At 52.9% G+C, this 23307-nt stretch overlaps 1 protein-coding gene across 1 annotated transcript in view; it reads left to right on the forward strand.

The window, feature by feature from the left end:
• The window catches only part of CYTH3 (cytohesin 3), a 105012-nt gene that overhangs the window by 70453 nt on the left and 11252 nt on the right, over positions 1-23307 (forward strand). Inside the window, exons 2-4 of the mRNA XM_070064377.1 lie at positions 14965-15047; positions 16773-16837; positions 17181-17247. Of these exons, the coding sequence (XP_069920478.1) occupies positions 14965-15047; positions 16773-16837; positions 17181-17247 (215 nt within the window). The remainder of the gene's footprint in view (positions 1-14964; positions 15048-16772; positions 16838-17180; positions 17248-23307) is intronic.

The following is a 23307-nucleotide window of genomic DNA, read 5'->3' on the forward strand; positions in this document are numbered from 1 at the left end:
CTGCTGGTTCACTTCCCAAATGGCTGCAACAACCGGAGCTGGGCTGATCTGAAGCCAGGAGCCAGGAGCTTCTTCCAGGTCTCCCACGTGGGTGCAGGGGCCCAAGGACTTGGGTCAGCCCCTGCTGCCTCCCAAGCGCACTGCCAGGGAGCTGGATTGGCAGTGGAGCAGCCAGGACTCGAATCTGCACCCACATGGGTTGCCGGGGTCGCAGGCAGCAGCTTTAGATGCCGTGCCACGGCGCCAGCCCCTCGTCCGTGGACTTCTAAGGACGATGAACAAATGTGTCCCCAGAGCTCAAGCTCTCATACATCTGCCTGGGCAGCCGCCGCCCAGATGGGAGCAGTAACATCTGCAGCACCACAGCCGGCCCGCGTGCCGCTTCCCAGGCAGTGCTCCCCGCGTGCCGCTTCCCAGGCAGTGCTCCCCGCGTGCCGTTTCCCAGGCAGTGCCCCCCGCGTGCCGCTTCCCAGGCAGTGCTCCCCTCGTGCTGTTTCCCAGGCAGTGCTCCCCGCGTGCCGTTTCCCGGGCAGTGCTCCCCGCGTGCCGCTTCCCAGGCAGTGCTCCCCGCGTGCCATTTCCCAGGCAGTGCTCCCCGCGTGCCGCTTCCCAGGCAGTGCTCCCCGCGTGCCGTTTCCCAGGCAGTGCCCCCCGCCTCTCCCAGATGCACCACCGCTCTGGTTTCCATCACCACAAATTAGTTTTGTCTGTTCTTGGCTTATTCTGGACGTCTCCTATAAATGGAATCATATGACATGTAGTCTTCTGTGGCTGGCTTATTTCACTTAGCATAATGTTTTCAAGGGTTGCCTATGTTGTAGCATGTGTCAGAACTGGATTTCTTTTTATGGCTGAGTAACGTTCCCTGTATGCATGAGGATACTTCAAAATCTCACAGAAAAATTAATTTAGAAGATAATGAAGTTTCCATGAACTTTTTGAAGAAACCTCCCTCCCGTTAAATGCTGCACTTTTATTTGTTCTTCTGTTGGTGGACATTTGGATTTTTTTTCACATTTGACTAATGTAAATCATGCTGCTTTGGACATTTGCTTGCAAGTTTTTGTATGGACATACATTTTTATGTCTTTGGGCTATATACCTAGGAATGGAACCCAGGAGTGAAGAACTGCTAAGTTGTTTTCCAAAAATGGCTATACTTTAGTGTGTTTAAGAAATTAATTTCATTTCTATATTATTTTGTCCTTTAGATTATTTTTTAAATTTTTAAGTTTTCATTTTTTTAAAACGAGAGATAGATCTTTCATCCCCTGGTTCACTCCCCACATGCCTGCAACAGCTAGGGCAAGGCCGAGCAAAAGTCAGGAGCCTAGAACTCTATCCTGTCACCTGTGCAGGGACCCAAGTTCTTGGCCATGACCTACTGTATCTCAGGATGCTTATCAGCAGGAAGGTGGTTTGGAAGTAGAATAGCTGGAACTTGGGGCCAGCTGCTTGTTGTAGCTACTACTTGATGTAGCAAGTAAAGCCACCGTCTGCAGCACCAGCATCTCATATGGGTGCCAGTTTGAGTTCTGGCTGCTCCACTTCTGATCCAGCTCTGCTGTGGCCTGGGAAAGCAGTAGAAGATGGCCCAGGTCCTTGGGCCCCTGCACCTGCGGGAGACCCAGAAGAAGCTCCTGGCTTCAGAGTGGCATAGCTCCAATCATTGCAGCCATCTGGGAAGTGAACCAGCAGATGGAAGACCTCTCTCTCTTTGCCTCTGTCTCTCTGTAACTCTGCCTTTCAAATAAATAAATCTTTAAAAAAAAATAGCTGAAACTCAAACCAGGCATTTTTGTATGGATTTCCCAAGTGGCATGCTAAGCTGATATGCCATATCACCTGCCCCCCCCCTTTTTTTCAAAGGTAGATACTTAGGGGCTGGCACCGTGGCGCAGTGGGTTAATCCTCCACCTGTGGCACCGGCATCCCATATGGGCACCGGTTCTAGTCCTGGCTGCTCCTCTTCCAATCCAGCTCTCTGCTGTGGCCTGGGAAAGCAGTAGAAGATGGCCCAGTCCTTGGGCCCCTGCACCCACGTGGGAGACCCAGAAGAAACTTCCTGGCTCCTGGCTTCGGATCGGCATGGCTCCGGCCGTTGCTGCCATCTGGGGAGTGAACCAGCGGATGGAAGACCTCTCTCTCTGCCCCTCCCTCTCACTGTCTGTAACTCTACCTCTCAAATAAATAGATAAAATCTTTTTCTTTAAAAAAGGATAGATACTCAGCATTTTCAACTGTTTTTCTAAAATAAGCATTTTAGGTTGTGATAAGGATTGTTTTAGCTGTAGCACACAAGTATTGGTATTTTTACATCATCGTTCTCTCTTCTCAGTATTTTCTTTTTTTCTTTTTTTTATTTTTTTGACAGGCAGAGTGGACAGTGAAAGAGACAGAGAGAAAGGTCTTCCTTTGCCGTTGGTTCACCCTCCAATGGCCGCCACGGCCGGCGCACCGTGCTGATCCAATGGCAGGGGCCAGGTGCTTCTCCTGGTCTCCCATGGGGTGCAGGGCCCAAGGACTTGGGCCATCCTCCACTGCACTCCCTGGCCACAGCAGAGAGCTGGCCTGGAAGAGGGGCAACCAGGACTGGAACCCGGTGTGCCAGCGCCACAAGGCGGAGGATTAGCCTATTGAGCCGCGGCGCCGGCCTCTTCTCAGTATTTTCTAATTTACATTAGTCTGTCTTCTTTGACCAATGGCTTAGAATTGTTTATTTAATTTCCAAATAAGAGTTTTACTATTTCACTGTTCTGTTAATGATTTCTCACTTTATTGCTTTGTGGTCAGAGAATTCAGTCTTCATGTTGCTGATTGTTTCCTTAAGAGTTTCAAGGAAGAAACCTGAAACACTCTTAAGTGTTTTTGAGCTGAGGAGGTGATACCGTAAGGAGACTTGGGGTGCTTGTCGTAGAAGAGTGGGCTCCATGCTGAGACTCCAGAAGCGAGTCACCAGAGGGGAAGCCCCACCCCTGTAACCTCCACAAGCACTGGGCTGAGAAGCCCCACCCCCTGTAACCTCCACAAGCACTGGGCTGAGAAGCCCCACCCCCTGTAACCTCCACAAGCACTGGGCTGAGAAGCCCCACCCCCTGTAACCTCCACAAGCACTGGGCTGAGAAGCCCCACCCCCTGTAACCTCCACAAGCACTGGGCTGAGAAGCCCCACCCCCTGTAACCTCCACAAGCACTGGGTCTGAGAAGCCCCACCCCCTGTAACCTCCACAAGCACTGGGCTGAGTGCAGAGGCCACTGATCCTGGCCCCGCTGACAGCATTCCTAGGACTCTGGGGCACAATTCCGTTCCAGGAAACTCAGATTTCACAGCCCTGCCTGCCAGCAGAGAAGTGGCCCATATGAAAAAGAGCAGGTGGGGAACCTCTGCTTCGCTTCACACTTTCCAGTCTTGTGCCTGATTGTAGGAGGATCTGGGACTATAATATTTTGAGCCTTCTTTTTTTTTCATGTACTGAGTTTTATTGGAACTTCAGTATGTATGCCAGATTCACTCATTCATTCATTGCCAGGGTGATTGGATTCAGTCTCAGAGGAAAGACTGGTATCGCATGGCCCAAGCCTCATCCTCTGCTGACATGGTTAGCTTCTTTGATGTGTCCAGCCTCTAAAACAAGTCACATTTTGAACATAAATAGCAGGTCTAGCTCTTTCTGTTTTCTTCTTAAGCTTTTATTTAATGAATGCATTTTTCATGGGTACAACTTTAGGAATGTAGTGGTTCTTTCCCCTAGAGCCTTATTCTTTAAGGGAGAAAGAAAAAAAAAAAAAAACTTTGTCAGCTTTGTCCCTGAATGGCTACAGCAATCCTAAACAATAAAAATAAAGCTGGAGGCATCACAATACCAGATTTCAAGACATACCACAGGGCAGCTATAATCAAAACAGCCTGGTACTGAGTAGAATAGACATGTGGGTGAATGGGACAGACGAGGGACCCCAGAAATTAATCCACACGTGAGTAACCAACTAATCTTTGACAAATGAGCTAACATCATTCCCTGGAGAAAGGACAGCCTCTTCAACAAACGGAGTTGGGAAGATTGGATCTCTGCATGCAAAAGTATGAAACCAGACCCCCCTACCTTACACCCTGTGCAAAATCAACTTAGGGTGGTCAGGGATCTAAATCTAAGAACTGAAACTGTCAAATTACTGGAGGAAACACTGCAAGATGTTGGCATAGGCTAAGGCTTCTTGGATAAAACCCCAGCAGCACAGGCAATAAAGGCAAAAATAGACAAATGGTATTATATCAAGTAATAAGTTTCTGCACTGCAAAGGAAGCGCTAAATAAAGAGACAACTGACAAAATGCGAGAAAATATTTGCAAACTATATATCTGATAGAGGATTAATATCCAGAATATATAAGGAACTCAACAGCAAAGCAAGCAGTTCAGTTAAGGTACGGGCTAAGGATATAAACAGGATTTTTTTCAAAGGATGAAATACAAATGACCAACAGACACATGAAAAGATGCACAGGATCACCAGCCGTCAGGAAAATGCAAGTGAAAACCACAATGAGGTTCTACCTTACCCCAGTTAGAACGGGTATCATCCAAAAATCGAAGAGTAACAAATTCTGGGGAGGATGTAGGAGCAAAGGTGCCCTAATCCACTGCGGGTGGGAATGTAAACTTGCACAACCGTTGTGGAAGACACCATGGAGATTCCTTAGAAACCTGAAAGTAGATCTGCCGTGTGACCCAGCTATCCATTCCTGGAAATTTACCCAAAGGAAATCAGGATATGAAAGCATTATCTGGACCCCAGTGTTAATAGCAACTCAGCTCTCAATAGATAAGATATGGAATCAATTCAGAAGTTGACAACTGGATAACGAAATTATGGTATGCATACATGATAGAATACTACTCAGACATAAAAAGAATAAAATCCTGTGTTTCACAACAAAGTGGAAGCATCTGGAGACCATCCCCTGGTTCACTCCCCAAATGGCTGCAGCTGCTGGAGCTGGGCCGATCTGAAGCCAGGAGCCAGGAGCTTCTTTCAGGTCTCCCACATGGGTGCAGGGGCCCAGGGACTTGGACCATCTTCCATTGCTTTCCCAAGTGTATTAGCAGGGAGCTGTATCAGAAGTGGAGCAGCCAGGACTCGAACTGACGCCTGTATGGAATGCCAGTGCTGCAGGCCAGGACTTTAACCCACTGGGCCACAGCGCCAGCCCGCCATTTGTACTCTTGAGGAACAGTGGTTTTTCTACTTGTGGAATTCTTTCTTTAGTGGAGGGTTGAGTTTGTGCTTATAAACAAAATTGAAAGTATGTCATTGTAAAAATTAAAAGAAGGGTTTGGTGCTGTGGCATACCAGGTTAAGGCACTGCTTGTACTACTGGCATCCCATGTGGGTGCCAGTTTGAGTCCCAGCTGCTCCATTGCTGATTCAGCTCCCTGCTGATGTGCCTGGGAAAGCAGCGGAGGATGGCCCTAGTGCTTGGGCCCCTACACCCATGTGGGTGGGTGAAGCTCCTGGCTTCAGTCTGGCCCACCCCTGGCCATTGTGGCCATTCTGGGGAGGGAACTAGCAGGTGGAAGGCCTCCCTCCCCATCTCTCTCTCCATCTCTCTGTAACTGTGCCTTCCAAATAAAAAAAAAAAAAAAAAAAGAGAGAGAAATGACAAAATAAGGAGGGTGGGAATGAAAAAATAAGAGGGTGGTTGGGACGGAGGGAGGATAGGGTGGGAAATATCATTATGCTCTTAAAGCTGTATATATGAAATATATGAAGGTTGTTCACCTTATATATTTTAAAAAGTAAATATATTAATCTTTCTGTGTAAGCTTTGTTGAAGTGTAATTGACAGGGGCCAGCATATGGACTGGAGAGTTAAGCCACTGCCTGTGGTGTTTGCATCCCATATGGGTGCCAATTCGTGTCTTGGCTGCTCTACTTCTGTTCCAGCTCCCTGTTAGGGAAATGGCAGAAGATGGCCCAAGTGCTTGTACCCACATGGAAAACCTGTAAGAAGCTCCTGACTTTGGCCTGGCCCAGCCCTGGCTGTTGAAGCCATTTGGGGAGTGAGCCAGCAGATGAAAGATCTCTCTCTCCCTCTCTAATTCTCTGAACTCTGCCTTTCAAATAAATAAATAAAATAAATCTTTTAAAAAATATAGCTGACAAATGAAAGTTGTGTGTATTAGGTGGGCATTTAGCCTTGTAGTTAATATGCCCAAGAAACCCGTGTCCCATGTTGGAATGGCTGGGTTTGATTCCTGCTCTGGCTCATGACTCCAGCTTCCTGCTAATGCAGACACTGGGAGGTGGCAGTGATGGCTCAAGAAACTGGTTTCCAGCCGCCCTCGTGGGAGACCTGGATCGTGTTCCTGCTCCTGGTTATTGTCTAGCCTAGTCCCGGCCATGTGGTCATTCCAGCAGATAGGAGTCTCTCTGTCTCTTCCTCTCTCTCTGTCTCTGTCTCTCTTTATGTGTGTGTCTGCCTCTCAAATAAAATGGTTTTAGGGATTATTTACAATGTATACTGTGATGTTTTGATACATGTATATGTTGTGAAATGACTGAGTCAAGCTATTTAACATCACCATATGGCGTCGCATGCTGTGTGTGTGGTGGAAACACTGATGATCTGCCTTAGCATTGTTCAGGTGCGTAATGAATGATTAACTACAGCTACATGCTGTGCAGTAGATCTCTTGAAGCCGTGCTTCCTGTCTTCCTGAAACTTGGTAGCCTTGGACTAACACCTCTCCATTCCTTGACAGTAAGTTCTCTGTGAGTTTGAGCAAAGCACTTCCTTGTGTCTACCATACCACCCCTTTGAAGTTCATGAAGCATTTCAGAATGGAGCGGGAGTGTTTTGTGTGAGTATTCCACGTGTGCTGGGCAAGAGTGTGTGCTGCATGGCTGGGGGCTGCAGCGGTCCCGTCGGTTCTGTCAGCCGCAAGGTACATCTTTGTTTCAGGTTCCGCCAAGAAGGAAAAGGCAAAGAAGAAAACCAGACCCAGTGATGGCTTCGCACCTGCATCTCTTTCTTTATGTTGACTGAAGGAGTTCTTTACACTTACTTAAACATTGATTCAAAAACATTTGTAATTCTGCATGCACATAAAAAGTAAACTAAGTTGGTCAAGGCATTTCCAAAGCTTCCTTATGGTCAGAGTCCACTGTTCTGAATCTCTTTTCTGCTCAGCCTGAGTGGTGTTGGTACTTTTCCACACAGTGATGTCCCCGCAAAGGCACCGGTTACACAACAGAGTGTTCCTCTGTTGGTTCCTGGACTTCTTCAGGTTTTATACATGCTTGTGCTGAGGCTTTATTTAAAAAAAAAAAAAAAAAAGTGTTTTATTTGGAAAACAGAGCACTCCCAGCCTCCAAAGTATTCCCCAAAGGCCCACACAAGCCAAAGCCAGGAGCCCAAAAGTGTAATCTGGGCCTCCCACGTGCGTGGTAGGGACCAAAGTACTTGAATCATCGTGTGGTGCCTCCCAGCGTGCACATTAGCAGGAAGCTGGAGCCAGGAGCGGGGCCAGGCCTCAAACCCAGGTGCTCCAGCGTGGAACATGGTGTCCCACGTGGCATCTTAACCACCAGGCCGGGTGCCCACCACTGAGAGGTGTGGCAGCAGCGACGAGACTCGTACTCCTTCGTCAGATAGCTCTTACGTGTCGTTTGCAACCGAATCTGAAAGAGTACACTTCCTCAGTTGTACCTCTAGCAGTCACCAGCAAACTCGGATACATGAACAAAGAGTTCGTGGAAAATGTGCATTATCTGCTAATTCCATTTTCTGTGCACTTTTTAAAAAACGTTTATTTTCATCTCCCTGTAAGGCAGAGAGAGAGAAAACTTGAGTCGTCATCTTTGCCTCCCAGGTGCCTCAGCAGGAAGGTGGATTGGGAGCAGAGTATCCATCACCTGACCGCTGTTGCACTCTGGGCTTAACTTGCGCCACAACACCTGCCCCTTACCTTCATTGCTGAAAGATACTTTGCAGGGTGTGGAATTACAGGATTTTTTTTTTTTTAAGAATTATTTTTATTTATTTGAAAAACAGAGAGAGAGAGAGAGCCAGAGAGAGGTCTTCCATTCCCAAATGACCGCAACGGCCAGAGCTGAGCTGATCCGAAGCCGGGAGCCAGGAGCTTCTTCCAGGTCTCCCACGTGGGTGCAGGGGCCCAAGGATTTGGGCCGTCTTCTACTGCTTTCCCAGGCCACAGCAGAGAGCTGGATTGGAAGAGGAGCTGCTGGGTCTTGAACCAGCACCCATATGGGATGCCAGTGCTGCAGGCTGGGGTTTTAACCCGCTGTGCCACAGCTACAGCCCCAGTTACAGGCATTTTAAGTCCTTTCAGGAAAGAGGATAAATCCAATTCCTGTCAGTCCAGCTTAGCTCGAAGAAATCCCCAGTTAAGCACTTTAAATAAATTCATACAAACCTGCACCCAAAACATACTTTGCAGATCTGTGTCTGGAAGGCTAGTGCTGAGAAAGACGAGGACTTGGGTTGAATTACAAGACTTTGGTCCTGATTCTTAGCCTGAAACTTTGCTGGCAGGTACTTCCTGGCGCCTTCTCATCTTGTTTCTTCCCCCCACCCCGACCTTATGGAAGCATTTATATTTGTCATCAAGAATCAGGGCAGGGACAGGTGTTTGGTGCACTGGTTAGGATGCTGCTTGGGACTCTGTGATCGCATGTCAACATGCCCAAGTTCAAGTCCTGACTTCTCCATGTCCTATCCAACTTCTTCCTTTTTTTCTTTCTTTTTTTTTTTTTAATTTGTTTTGGTGGCCGGCGCTGCGACTTACATGGCTAATTGGCTAATCCTCCGCCTGCAGCGCCGGTACCCCAGGTTCTAGTCTTGGTTGGGGCGCTGGATTCTGTCCCGGTTTCTCCTCTTCCAGGCCAGCTCTCTGCTGTGGCTAGGGAGTGCAGTGGAGGATGGCCCAAGTGCTTGGGCCCTGCACCCCATGAGAGACCAGGAGAAGCACCTGGCTCCTGCCATCGGATCAGCGCGGTACGCCGGCCGCTGTGCGCCGGCCATTTGGTGGGTGAACCAATGGAAGGAAGACATTTCTCTCTCTCTCTCTCTCTCTCTCTAACTCTGCCTGTCCAAAAAAAAAAAAAAAAAAAAAGATTTATTTATTTGAAAGAGTTACAGAGAGGTAAAGACACAAAGAGAGGTCTTCCATCCACTGATTCACTCCCCAGATGGCTGCAATGGCCGGAGCTGCGTCAGTCCGAAGCCAGGAGCCAGGAGCTTCTTGTGGGTCTCTCACGTGGGTGCAGGGGCCCAAGGACTTGGGCCATCTTCTGCTGCTTTGCCAGGCCATAGCAGAGAGCTGGATCGGAAGTGGAGCAGCCAGGACTTGAACTGATGCCCGTATGGGATACTGGCACTGCAGGCAGTGGCTTTACCTGCTGCGCCACAGCGCCAGCCCCCCTTCCCCTTTTTCTAAGCAAACATCCTTATTGAGGTCGGAAGGGACTTTTTCACTATGTGTTCTTTCATGTGCATGCATGCTTACATGTGTATAACCATATCCGTGTATTAACTTTTTCAGTTAGAAAAACAAGCCACTAGATTTCTTTTATTTATTTTTTAAGATTTTGTTTGTTTATTTGAGAGGTAGAGTCACAGTTACAGACAGTGAGAGACAGAAAAAAGATCTTCCATCCACTGGTTCATTCCCCAAATGGCTGCAACGGCCGGAGCTGTGCAGATCCGGAGCCAGGAGCCTCCTCCGGGTCTCCCATGCAGGTGCAGGGGCCCAAGGACTTGGGCCATCTTATACTACTTTCCCTGGCCACAGCAGAGAGCTAGATAGGAGGTAGAGCAGCCGGGACTCAAACCCATGCCCACATGGATGCCAGCACTGCAAGTGGCAGCTTTACCCGCTATGCCACAGTGTTGCCCCACCACTAGATTTCTTGAGCAAAAAGATTAGCCATGACACCCTTGTTTCTTCTTGCCTAACAGGGTGTCCATGCCAGTGCCAACATAGACAGGGCCAGTAAGTAGATCGGCACCTTGCTCTGCCACTGTTAGGCAGCGACTGGGGTGTTGCTGAGAAAGAAGCCTGGGTAAGGAAGGATCCCTTCTCTGAGCGCGTGTGTCGTCTCATCTTTCACTTGGCCCTCACATGTGTAACCGAGACGGCCTGTGTGACCACCGACGGTGTGACGACACGAACAGATGCTGGTAGAACTACAGCAGCTGCTGCTCGGACAGCCAGCTGTCAGTCTTCCTGTGCATTCCGGTGTCCACAGGAGTAGCACAGCGGACACTGAGGTGGCAGAGGAGTGCAGAGATTGGTCCAGAAGTGTTTGATCACACGCCTCCCTTGCTTTTGCTGGTTTAATCTGTAAAGTGTGTCCATGAGTGTTCCCATATATTCTATCCATGCCTTCATCAGATACCCTAAAAGAGAATGCTATAAGAGATGACGCTAGCCGTTGAAGACACCAAGTGTTTTTTTCAACTGTAAGAATATCAGACTCAGCTGGCGCCGTGGCTCACTAGGCTAATCCTCCGCCTGCGGCGCCGGCACACCGGGTTCTAGTCCCGGTTGGGGTGCCGGATTCTGTCCCTGTCGCTCCTCTTCCAGTCCAGCTTTCTTCTGTGGCCTGGGAGGGCAGTGGAGGATGGCCCAAGTCCTTGGGCCCTGCACCCGCCTGGGAGATCAGGAGGAAGTACCTGGCTCCTGGCTTTGGATCAGCGTGGTGCACCGGCCGCAGCGCACCAGCTACAGCGGCCATTGTGAGGTGAACCAATGGAAAAAGGAAGACCTTTCTCTCTCTCTCTCTCTCTCACTGTCCACTCTGCCTGTCCAAAAAAAAAAAAAAAAGGAATATCAGATATCAGACTCTTAGAAAATAGCGTAAATAGGGAATGCCCGTGTGTCCATCAAATAGACTTAACAGTTGCTGTCACTGTGCTCAGTTCTTCTCCTGTGGAAGTACTTCAGAGTTGAGTATAGGTGTAATAAGATTACACCCCTAAGCACTACAGTGAGAGTCTTCCTGCATGACTGCAGTACCGTGTTCCCACCTTAGAGAATGTCTCACTCTTGTAGACAAGCAAATTCTCGTTAGACTTACTGGAAGCTTAAATGGTCAGCACTCTAATTGCTTAGGGCCTTAAAGGGTAGGAAATAATAGGTGTTACTGAAAGGAGAATCGTGGAAGTCTGTGAGAGATTCTGATGAGAAGGAACTTAGGACCCTTATTGTTAAGTCATTGGTGTTTAGATTGATTTTCCCAGTCTTCACTCTGCTCTCAGCCAGCCCTGGGCATCACCAAGGTAGGAGAGAAACTGTAGGTCAACTCTCTCAAATGAAGAGCTGTCTGTCTACTCAGGGTTGAATTGCAACTCTACCCAGGGGCCAGTGCTGCAGTGCAGTGAGCCAGGCTACCACGTACAATGCTGGCGTCCCATATTGGAGTGGTGGTTCCAGGCCCCATCCAGCTTCCTGCTAATGTGCCTGGGAAAGCAGCCAAAGAATTCCCAAGTTCTCGGGCCCCTGCCACTTCGAAGGTGGTCCCAGGTGGAGTTCCAGGCTCCTGGCATTGGCCTGGAGCAGCCCTGGCTATCGTAGCCATTTGGGGAATGAACCAGTGGATGGAAGAGCTCTCTCCCCCTTGTTCTATCACTCCGCCTTTCAGATAAATAAATTAAAAAAACTCTGTTCAGACTCTGGTTTTCATTTTCTGTATTTTTGGGGTTCAAAAGCTGTTTGCACGCTGCTGTATTTTGTCTGACCTGTGTGGACACTTACATTTCGGTTTTCTCTGTCTTAAAACGATTTACACGCTTGATTTTGGAGGCACCATTCCCTCCCCGCTCTCACACCATCTCCCGACTCTAGGCTCTTTGTGGGAGACGTGCGTTCCTGCCCTGCTGGCTGGTATAATGACCCCAGGCCTGGGCCCGGGCAGGGAGAACTCAGGGGAAGCCGCACAGGGCCTTCTGACGCGGGAGGCTGAGGGAGCTGCAGGAGCAGGGACGCGTGTAGCCTCGGCTGCTGCCAGGAGCCACCGGTAGGGTGGAAACTGTCTAGGATCTAGCCGGTGCCTTGCAAGGCAGAACGGGAAGGCTGGGTCCCTGGCGGCACTGCTGAGTGCCGTGACTTCCTGAACCGCCAGGGTCCCCCTCCTGGGCTCTGCCGAGCGTCTTGGACATGTATGTTCCTGCCCTGATCAAATCTGAGGAATTGTGGCCATCGTTTCCTCAAATATTCGTTCTCTCTCCAGAGAAAAGCAGTACGTCTCACGTGATCTTTCCTCCACTATAAATGGGAATAGCGATGACTCCTCTCAAAGTTCGTTAGTGGGCTTGGGAGAACCTGTTAACGCGTGTAGCCCAGTTTGGTTCTGTAAATGGTAGGTAGTTCATTTCCTCAGTCTTGGTCACTTGGTGATAGATTGTTCAAGCTGAACTTATGGAAACATATCTTACACAGGAAACAGAAAAGTAGAAATTCTGGATTAATAGTGTGTGTCTTCTGGGTCTTTGTGAAGCACTTTTTTTTTCCTATTTGGGGCAAAAAAAAAGTTCATGCAGAATGAGCTGTAGAAAATACAGTAATCTTTGCAAAATCTCGTTTAGTTCCCGTGCTTGTTAGCGTTCCATGTGCGTTGCAAGTGTGTTCTTAATTTGCGTCTTGATGGAAAATCTTCGCTGAGTAGACCCGTGCCGGGCTCCCTGCAGAGTCCATGAGAACAGGAATGGGCCTGTCCTTCTGTTATTACAGGTGGTCGTTGCCTTCAGGAAGGTACTTTCCCTGATAAACACCTCTTCTGTGTCAGGCGGCCCCTGAAAACATGAAACCTCCTTACCTCACTGAAGGGAGGGTACATGACCAACATTTTGGTTTCTTTCAATTTGACTGTCGGTTTCAGTTACTGAAGAGCAGTGGGTTTTCTGAGCGGAAATAGCACCTTCTTGGCTCTGATTTCTCAAGCTCATAAATTCCTAGAGTGATCACAACTGATTCGTAGGAAAAATGTTTTTAAGATTTATTTAGGGACCAGTTTTGTGGTGTGGCATGGTGGGTAAAGCTGCCATCTGCGATGCCAGCTTCCCATACGGGTGCTGGTTTGAGTCCCAGATGCCCCCACTGCTGAGCCAGCTCCCTGATAATGTGCCTGGGGAAGCAGCAGAAGATGGCCCAGGTCTTTGGGCCCCTGCACCCACGTGGGAGACCTGGATGAAGCTCCTGGATCCTGGCTTCAGCCTGGCCCAGCCCTGGCTTTTGCAGCAGCAGATGGAGATACCTCTGTGTCTCTTCCTCTCTCTAACTCTGCCTTTCAAAAAAAAAAAAAAAAAACTTAATAAAGATTTATCTATTTGAAAGGCAGACACACACACGCGCGCGCGCACACACACGGAGACATCGAGATCTTTGATCTGCTGGTTCATTCCCCAAATGGCTGCAACAGCCAAGGCCGGGCCAGTGGAAGCCAGATCCTGGAACCCCATCAGGGTCTCCCACATGGGTGGCAGGGGCCCAAGCACGTGGGCCATCTTCTGCTGCTTTCCCAGGCCCATTGGCAGGTAGCTGGATTGGAAGTGGAGCAGCTGGCACTCAAACCAGTGCTAATATGGGATGCCGGCATTGCAGATGGCAGCTTAGCCCACTGCGCTACAATGCCAAAAATACTTACTAGCAAAAGAACATTGACATTACTTTGAAAGTATGTTTTTTCATTTGAGAGACAGAACTCCTGTCCCCTCGTTCACCCCTCAAATGCTTGCAATGGCCGTGCCTGGCTGGGAGCCAGGAATCCAGTGCAGGTCTCCCATGTGAGTGGCAGGAACTCAGTTACTTGGGCTGCTACCGCTGCCTTGCAGGGTCTGCGTTAGCTGGAAGCTGGGGTTAGGAACCAGAGCCGGGAATCAAACCCAAATAGCCTGAAGTGAGTCGCGGGCATCCTGACCAGCATCGTAACTCCTAGGCTGGACGCTGCCCGATGTCCCACCCGGAGCGTCCCGTCCGCCCTTCCTTCCCTCCTTGGAGGTGGCTGTTCCTTGCAGCTCTGTGTTGGTCATTCCAGCTGTTTTCTTTACTTTGCTACATTTGTACTTGTGTTCCTAAACAATGGATAGTCTAGTTTTTCCCATGATTAGTTGCGTGTTTTATAAAGTGTTCATTTCTACATTGTTTCCCTGAGGTCCTTCATGTGTTGCCGATAGTTGCACTTACCCTCTTCTGCTTGGGATTTCCTTGCCTAAATACACATCATGTAACACGTTCTACTCGGTGGGTGTGTGCGTTGTTTCTGTTTATCTGCTACGTGTACTTCCTGACGTGAATGTACTCGCCTACTTTTGAAGTGCTCTAGAATTTCTCCAGGATCTTACACACCTAGCACAGCTCAGCCATGGCCTGCACGTCTGCACGCCTCGGTTGTTAGCACGCAGTACCGAGTTGTGCTGGGTGACCATGGCAGTTGATACTCCCGGCAGACTTTTTTTCCCCCCAGTCTGGTGAGATCGAAAGGCGTGTTCTTCTGTTTCCAGTTGCCTATGCACAGTCACCCGGTTCTGTGAGGTGTGGGGGGTCTGCAACAGCCTGCTGCCATCCCACCGATTTTGCTCCCCCAGGTGTGGCCACTGGCCCTCCGTGCGATTTGCATGTCCGAGGCTTATCTCAAGGCTGGGGGAGGAGGACCGAGAAGCACGCTAGGTCCCCCGAGTGCAGCAGGCGGCTGCGTGGGCCGGACTTGATGGGGTGATGGCGCCCCACGCCAGAGTTGTTAGGTCTGAAGCTGGCCCAGTGCTGCAGGGAAGGCCCTCGTGTGTGTCTGGTGTCGCTGGTTCCCCCGTCTTACTCTCGAGAGGAAGGAAGAGGTCCAGTGGCTCCCCGGACTGCTGTGCCCCCACCTTCAGCCTCCCTAGGTTTGCAGGGTTGGTCTCCACGGCAGTGGCTTCATGGTTGGATTATTTTTTTTTTTTTTCCAGTTCCTGAAGACCTTTCATTAGAAGAAAGGGAAGAGCTTTTGGACATTCGTCGAAGAAAAAAGGAACTTATTGATGACATTGAGGTAAAAAAAAAAAATCTTCGTTTCTGTGTTTGGGTAAATAATAAATCCAGTAGCTCCCAACACTAGCGTTGTGTGTAAGAACCCCAGGAGCAGACGGGGCTGGGAAAACAAAGGTCCTCATAGCTCAGGGTGCAGGCTCGGGCAGCAGGCAGACGGCGGGCCTGGGGTCCATGCGAGTGGCTCCAGGGCCGCAGGCGGCCTTTGAAGCAGCACCCACGTCCGTCGACAGGTTGCTCCCTGGCATGGCGTGGTAAGACCTCATTTGGTTTACCAATGTCCCCAGCACCTAGGCCATTGCCTGCTAGGGTTTTGGTGCTCAGATATCCTTTGAATGAGTGGGTGAGCGTCTACTGGGTTCCAGCCTTGCACTAATGCCAGCCGGGGGGTCGGGGGGTAGAATGATAAACAGGAAACACAACCTCCTCGCCTCCACATCACTCAGAGGGCAGGGCGGAGGGGCCGTGCGGGAGGCACCAGTGACTGAAGCGAGCCCTGGCCCCTTCCCTCTGCGCTCTGTAGGAAACGCCATCTGACGTGTGGCTCTTCTCTGAAAGGTTCCCAGGTCGTAGGCACTGCCAAGATACTCGTGGTCCACAGGCCAGGCCCGGCCCCAGACAGTGACTCCCTTGTCGGTGTGCGGTCTTTTGGCACAGTCAGGGGCTCCGGGTCCCATGTCTTTGCATTGGGCAGGTAATTCACGACAGTCCCTCCTTAGGGAAGTCGGGGGGCCGACGCCCGGGTCCTGGTCCTTTGGCTGCAGAAGCCCATGTTATTTGGATGTTCGTGAGCACGCGTGGATTAACCTGGAATCTGGATCCAGCTCTGAGAGGTCCGGGGCTGTGGAAAGTCGCTCAGCCTGTGGGGCCACAGCTCGGGAGAAGAGGGTATCGTACCCCTCTGGTGTTTCAGTCCCCCCAAGTGTCCCGGCTCCGTCAGCTCTGTTCTCACCCCTGGGCCCTGTTGGTGGTGCCTGTCCCTTACGGAGGGACAGCAGTCACCCTGGACTGAGAGCTGGGCCAGTCTCCGCCCCGCCCCGCCCGGGATGGAGCTTGGCTTCTCCCTCCCTCTCTCCAGGAGGGGAAGGGACCCTGAGGGAGGAGGCAGAGGAGGGGCCGTGTGGGGGCCATGTTGAACAGTTCTTATGGCTTCCCTGGTGCTGCTCTTGTCTTCCCACACCTGTGATGTTCTCGCCAATGCCCCTTCTCTATTGTTTAAATGTATTTGAAAGGCAGAGTGACAGAGAGACATGAACCTCTGCTGGTTCATTCCCAAAATGCCCAGAGCAGTCAGGGCTGGCCAGGCCGAAGCCAGGCGCTCCATGCAGGTCTCTCACATGTGTGGCAGGGACCCAAGGACTCGAGCCGTCTCCGGCTGTCTCCCAGGGTGCACATCAGCAGGAAGCGGAATCTGAACCCAGGCACTCCCGCGTGGGCTGTAGGCATCTTAACGCTGCCCCGGACACTGCCCGGGGCCTTCGTGAGTCTGCCCCGTGGGCCCCTCGGATCCGGAGCCTGACGGAAAGGCCCACGGGTAGTTCTGTTTGCTCCTGAGTGCCAGCGGCTCCAACTGTGGGACTCAGGCTCTGCTGCTGAAGGCACCGGCTTTCCGACCTGGGATGCTCAGGAGACGGGGAGGCTGAGCCTGGAAGGGCCACAGCCGAGCCCAGGAGGAGGGAGGGTTAGGACCAGACCCACCTGACCCCCGCCGTCCCCCTTCTTCCTGCAGAGGCTGAAGTACGAAATCGCCGAGGTGATGACCGAGATCGACAGCCTGACGTCTGTGGAGGAGAGGTAAACCCCAGGGCCGCCTGCGCCCGCTCATCCCATTCCCCAACCTCCAGGCGCAGCGGGTGCCGCTTCCCAGCCCAGCAGGAAGCACGGGCGCTGGGAGGTGACCTGCCCAGAGCAGCTTTCCACCAGCCTAAAGGGGCCGTGCTTTTAAACCCACGGCTTTCTCTGTTAGCTTCTCCCGGGAAAGTGGGTCCCAGTTGTCTGCTTCCAGGTGGTGGCTCGCGCCGGAGGGAGGGGGCGGCGTGGGCGTGCCGAGGGCCATGACGCCACCCTGGGCGCCGCCACCGAAGTCCGTGTTCTCTGGAAACACTGCTGACCGTCTCTAATTATGTCAAACGCACAGCAAAACCACTCAAAGGAACAAGCAAATCGCTATGGGAAGAAAGAAGTTCAACATGGATCCCAAAAAGGTGAGAGGAACCTCGTTCCCTGGCACACACAGGTCGAGTAATTTATAGCGGTTTGGACAGAGGTGCTCAGACTGGGAGCTGATGGCAACTCTTTATTGAGAAGGGGGCTGCTCAGGACTGCGGTGGAGCTCGGAGCTCCGAGCTCCAGCGTCCTGTGAGCTGGCCCCCAGGGAGGCCTCCCCCACCCCTGCATCCCATCAGCCTGCCCCCAGGGAGGCCTCCCCAACCCCTGCATCCCATCAGCCCGCCCCCAGGGAGGCCTCCCCGCCCCCCATCCCATGAGCAGCCCCCAGGGAGGCCCCCCCATCCCATGAGCAGCCCCCAGGGAGGCCTCCCCCACCCCTGCATCCCATCAGCCTGCCCCCAGGGAGGCCTCCCCAACCCCTGCATCCCATCAGCCCGCCCCCAGGGAGGCCTCCCCGCCCCCCATCCCATGAGCAGCCCCCAGGGAGGCCCCCCCATCCCATGAGCTGCCCCCAGGGAGGCCCCCCCATCCCATGAGCCGCCCCCAGGGAGGCCCCCCCCATCCCATGAGCCGCCCCCAGGGAGGCCTTCCCCCACCCCTGCATCCCATGAGCCCGCCCCCGGGAGGCCTCCCCGCCCCCCATCCCATGAGCCGCCCCCAGGGAGGCCCCCCCCATCCCATGAGCCGCCCCCAGGGAGGCCTCCCCCCCCCATCCCATGAGCAGCCCCCAGGGAGGCCCCCCCATCCCATGAGCCGCCCCCAGGGAGGCCTCCCCACCCCCCATCCCATGAGCTGCCCCCAGGGAGGCCTCCCCCATCCCATGAGCAGCCCCCAGGGAGGCCTCCCCCCCAATCCCATGAGCCGCCCCCAGGGAGGCCTCCCCCACCCCTGCATCCCATCAGCCCGCCCCCAGGGAGGCCTCCCTCCCCGCGGAGCTGAGTGAGGACAGTGCCGCTCGCAGAGGCTTCAGGGGAGCCTGCAGAGCCCTTGCTCCGTGGGGTGCTGCCCCTCGGTCTCCCGCCCTGAGCCCTGCAGCCCGGGAGCAGAGCTGGGAGCGGGACCCGTGTGTGCCGTGTGTACGGGCCTTGTCGTCTGGGGAGTGGTGCACAGCTGGAGGAGGAGCACCTCGCTGCCCCTGCTCCCTGGAAGGGCTTCTGTGGGAAGAGCAGGGCTCTCCACACTGAGCGCTCTCGGATCGTGGCTCACATTAGAGTTTGCGGGAAGACGCCGAACACAGAGAGCCTGCAGTGTGGGGCTGCACGGAAGGACTTGGCAAAGTCCACAGAGGGAGGCCGCGACTCAGTTGTAATGTGGGTGGTTTGTTTTTTCCCCGTTTTTAAGATTGATTGACTGATGTGGAAGACAGAGTTAGAGGTGGGGGCGAGGGAGAGATCTTCCATCCTCTGGTTCACTCCCCAAGAGGCTGCAACAAGCTGGGCTGGGCTGGGCTGAAGCCAGGAACCCGGAACTCCGTCTGGGGTCTCCCGCGTGAGTGGCAGGGCCCAAGCACTGGGCTGACTTTCACTGCCTTCCCAGGCACATCAACCGGGAGCTGGATCGGAAGTGGGGCAGCCAGGATTCGAACCAGCGCCCATGTGGGATGCCAGCATAGCAGGTGGCAGCTTTACCCCCTGTGCCACAGCACCCACGCCCATTTTGTTTTTTTTTTTTTATTTTTTATTTTTTTGACAGGCAGAGTGGACAGTGAGAGAGAGAGACAGAGAGAAAGGTCTTCCTTTTGCCGTTGGTTCACTCTCCAATGGCCGCCGTGGCTGGTGCACTGCGGCTGGCACATCGCACTGATCCGATGGCAGGATCCAGGTACTTATCCTGGTCTCCCATGGGGTGCAGGGCCCAAGCACCTGGGCCATCCTCCACTGCACTCCCTGGCCACAGCAGAGAGCTGGCCTGGAAGGGGGGCAACTGGGAAAGAATCCGGCTCCCTGACCGGGACTAGAACCCGGTGTGCCAGCGCCGCAAGGCAGAGGATTAGCCTAGTGAGCCACGGCGCCAGCCTCATTTTGGTTTTGAGAAAGGAGAGAGGGCCTGAGTCTGCCACAGGCTGGTGGCTGAGGGGAGGAAGGCATGTCTTCATGGGAGACGCCGCACGGCGCGGCTCAGTCCCTGCTGCCTGTGGTAAAGATTTATTTATTTGACAGGCAGAGTTAGAGAGGCAGAGGCAGAGAGAGAGACGTCTTCCATCCATTGGTTCACTTCCCAAATGGCCTCAACGGCTGGAGCTGGGCTGGTCTGAAGCCAGGAGCTTCTTCCAGGTCTCCCACGTGGGTGCAGGGCCCGAGGACTTGGGCCATCTTCCACTGCTTTCCCAGGCCACAGCAGAGAGCTGGATCGGAAGTGGAGCAGCCAGAATTTGAACCGCTGCCCATATGGGATGCCGGCGCCGCAGGCAGCAGCTTTACCTGCTCTTCCACAGTGCTGGCTCTGGTGTTCACTGCTAACTTTGTCCTTGTTTTTCTGATGCTGAGCCTCTATGCTAATTAATTAGTTAATTATTTGCTCATTGAGTAAATGTTTGTTGATTGTAGGAATTACACTGTGTCAGGTCTTGGGTCTGCAGAAATACATTTCTCAGTACCGTGCAGTTGCAGCTGACTTTTGAAGAGATGTTTATTATTTCCTGTTTGCAAAACTGGATTTCCTTGGGGCACAGCGCCGGTGCAGCTGGAGGAGGGCTTTAGTTTAACCAGCGTGCTCGGCCGCTGTGGACATTTTCCAGTCACACCCCAGTCCTCTTCCTCTGTGGCGTACGTCCAGTCCAGAATGGAAGGAACATGACTGAGAACAGCGCTGTGCATTGGATCATGGCTGTCATTTAGATCCCAGCCGTGGTGTTCTCCAGAGCCCCACGTGGTACAGGCTCCGCCCAGGCTGGCTCTTGGAGACTTGATCCAATTACAGAGTTAGGGGAGGGGGTGAGCCTCAGGGAGGTCCCAGGTCACTGGCAAGGCCCTTGGAAGACAGCTCCGGCCCAGCTGCTTTCTGTCTGCTGCCTGCTCTCCCTGGGGTCCTCTGCTGCTCCCTTTCCACCCTCTGCTGCCCTGTCAAGACACCAGACCCGCGGGGGCCACTGGATCCGGACCTGGGAGCTCCAGAACCGCAAGCCCAAAGTAAACCTTTTCTCTCCATCGTTAGCTTGTATCGGGATTTGTTACAGGAAAGAGACGCTCACTCATACAATGCTGGTTCCATATTTGAGGTTGGTGACCATTGCTTTTTTCTTTGGAGCTGAGTTTACACAGTAGAATTATCACAATACAAGGCAGCATCTCGGGGCTGGTGCTGTGGCGTAGCGGGTAAAGCCGCCGCCTGCAGTGCCCACATCCCATATGGACATCAGTTCAAGTTCCGGCTGCTCCGCTTCCGATCCAGCTCTCTGCTGTGGCCTGGGAAAGCAGTAGAAGATGGCCCTAGTCCTTGGGCCCCTGCCCCGGCATGGGAAACTTGGAAGAAGCTCCTGGCTTCAGATCGGCCGAGCTCTGGCCATGTGGCCATCTGGGGAGTGATCAGCAAATGGAAGACCTCTCTCTGCCTCTGCCTCTGCCTCTGCCTCTCTGTAACTCTACCTTTCAAATAAATAAATAAGTAAGGCAACATCTCAGAATGTTTACAAAAGTGGATGCTTTTAACGCTGAACCTTTTTTTTTTTTTTTAAATTATTTTATTTGAAAGGGAGAGAAGGATGGAGAGGCGGACTGACAGATCTTCCAACTGCTGGTTCACTCTCCAAGTACCCCTAGACTTGGGTTTTAAAGGGACCCAAGTGCAGCACGGGGCAGCCCGACTGAAAGGTCAAGGATAAATTCAAACCACATGAAGCATGTACAGATTAACAAACACTGACTTTTTAAGGGGAAAAAAAAGATTTCATTTATTTATTTGAAGGGTAGAGTACAGTGAGAGAAAGGTCTTCCACCTGCAGGTTCACTCCCCAAATGGCCGATCCAAAGCCAGCAGCCAGGAGATTCCTTGGACTTGGACCATCTTCCGCTGCTTTCCCAGGCCATAAGCAGAGAACTCGATCAGAAGAGGAGCAGCTGGGACCAGAACCAGCACCCATATGGGATGCCGGCACCACAGACAGAGGCTTAGCCCACTAAGCCATAGTGCCGGCCCCCAAACACTGACAGTTTAAGTGGTGAGGCCACACGGTGTCACACTGTGGTTCCGTGAGATGAGTGTCCTCGTGCACGTGACGTCCTCCTGGCCTCGTTCCTGCCTGTCTTGCTCCCCGGGTTCTGTGCATCAGGCTTACTGAGGGCTGCCGCTGGGAACGTGCTGTGGTCAGCAGCCAAGCGCGAGTGTAGACTTGGTCCTGCCTCCCAGCTGGGGAAGATGACCAGCGCGAGTGTAGACTTGGTCCTGCCTCCCAGCTGGGGAAGATGACAAGCGCGAGCGTAGACTTGGTCCTGCCTCCCAGCTGGGGAAGATGACAAGCGCGAGCGTAGACTTGGTCCTGCCTCCCAGTTGGGGAAGATGACACACAGATCAGCGAGGGCCTGGACTGTGTGCCTGCATCCCTGGCTCTCTCCCGAGCAGGGTGGTTTGCAGGTAGCCCTGAGTCTGGCCTGGACGTCCAGGAAGCTGGGCTTCTGTCTGCTTTGCCCGGGCCATGTGCAGAATTGCTCTCAACATGCCTTACCTAATGCATTCTTCCTTACCTAATGTATTTATGAAAGTTGCATTATTGTTATTATTTACATTTGATTTGAAAGGCAGCAAGACTGAGACAGATAACGACCTTCCGTCTGCTGGTTCCCTTTCCAGACGCCCACTACAGCCGGGACTGGGCCATGCTAGAGCCAAGAGCCCAGATGCACACCGACTGCACAGCTTAAAACTCAGAAATGGATTCTCTCAGTCAGCAGGCTGGAGGTCCAAGGTCGGGTGTTGGCAGGATCGATTTGTTTTTTAAAGATTTATTTATTTGAAAGGCAGAGTTAGAGAGAGAGAGAGATCTTCCATCCACTGGCTCACTCCACAAACGGCCACAGCGGCTGGTGCTGGGCCAGTCAGGAGCCAGGAGCTCCTTCCCCATCTCCCACATGGGTGCAGGGCCCAAGCACTTGGCCATCCCCCACTGCTTTCCCAGGCCACAGCAGAGAGCTGGATCGCAAGAGGAGCAGCCGGGACTCGAACTGGCACCCACAAGGGGTGCTGGCACTGCAGGCGGCGGCTTTACCAGCTCTGCCACAGCGCCGGCTCCGGCAGGATTGATCTGGAGGCTCCCAGGAAGAATCCCTGGCAGCTGCCAGGCTGTGTCCCCTCCCGGCCTCTGCACCATCACACGGCTGCCTGCCCTGTCTCTTTAAGGCCGCCTGTCCTTGGACACACAGACTGCGCCCTGCCTCCCAGATGCAATCCCGTTCTGGCTTGTAGCTGGTCTCTTTGCCTCCATCTTTTGACTCCGTTTTCTCTCAGAAGCTGTGCCCTGAGCTCCCCTGGCCCGGCCAGGGCCTCGGCTGCTTGCACAGGGAGGTGGAGCTACTTCAGGGCCGCCGAGGCTGCCCTCTCCCCTGGGAGCACTCACCACCGGTTTACTTGGCCCGTCTTAGCCCCATGCAGGCCGTCTCCTAGCGCCCCGAGAAACGCCCTGGTTTTTGGGACTGTTTTGGGGACTTTTAGGGCAAGTTGTGAGCATCCAGAACTCAGAAAAGGCTCAGTTCCGGGGGTGCCAGCTGATGGTGCAGGGGCCTTGTCTTCGCAGAGTTAGGCGGCCAGCCTGGTGACCCTAAGAGACTGAGGGCCAAGCAGGCGAGGCAGAGGGTGGATGCGAGCTGAGCAGGCAGGACCAGGTGGATGTCAGAGCCTCTGAGAGCCGCGGGCCCTCGGGAGATGCCTGGAAGAGCCGCGTATGCCGGAGGGATGTGGCGCTGTTTTGGGGTGGGAGGGCGGGATCCCAGCCTCGGGCAGGAGGGGACATGGTGGCTGCAGGCTCAGGCCAGCGAGCTAAAGTGACCGGCACAGTCCAGAGGACCAGGCCCCCTTGTTCAGGTCGTGGTCTGGGGCCCTCCGCCCTGCTCCTGCCAGTCTCAGGAGTCCTTGGAACAGCAGGGAGGGACCGCTGCTGGCCCACT

The sequence above is a fragment of the Oryctolagus cuniculus genome, chromosome 19 (assembly GCF_964237555.1).
Source record: "Oryctolagus cuniculus chromosome 19, mOryCun1.1, whole genome shotgun sequence".
In the NCBI taxonomy this organism is placed as follows: Eukaryota; Metazoa; Chordata; class Mammalia; order Lagomorpha; family Leporidae; genus Oryctolagus; species Oryctolagus cuniculus.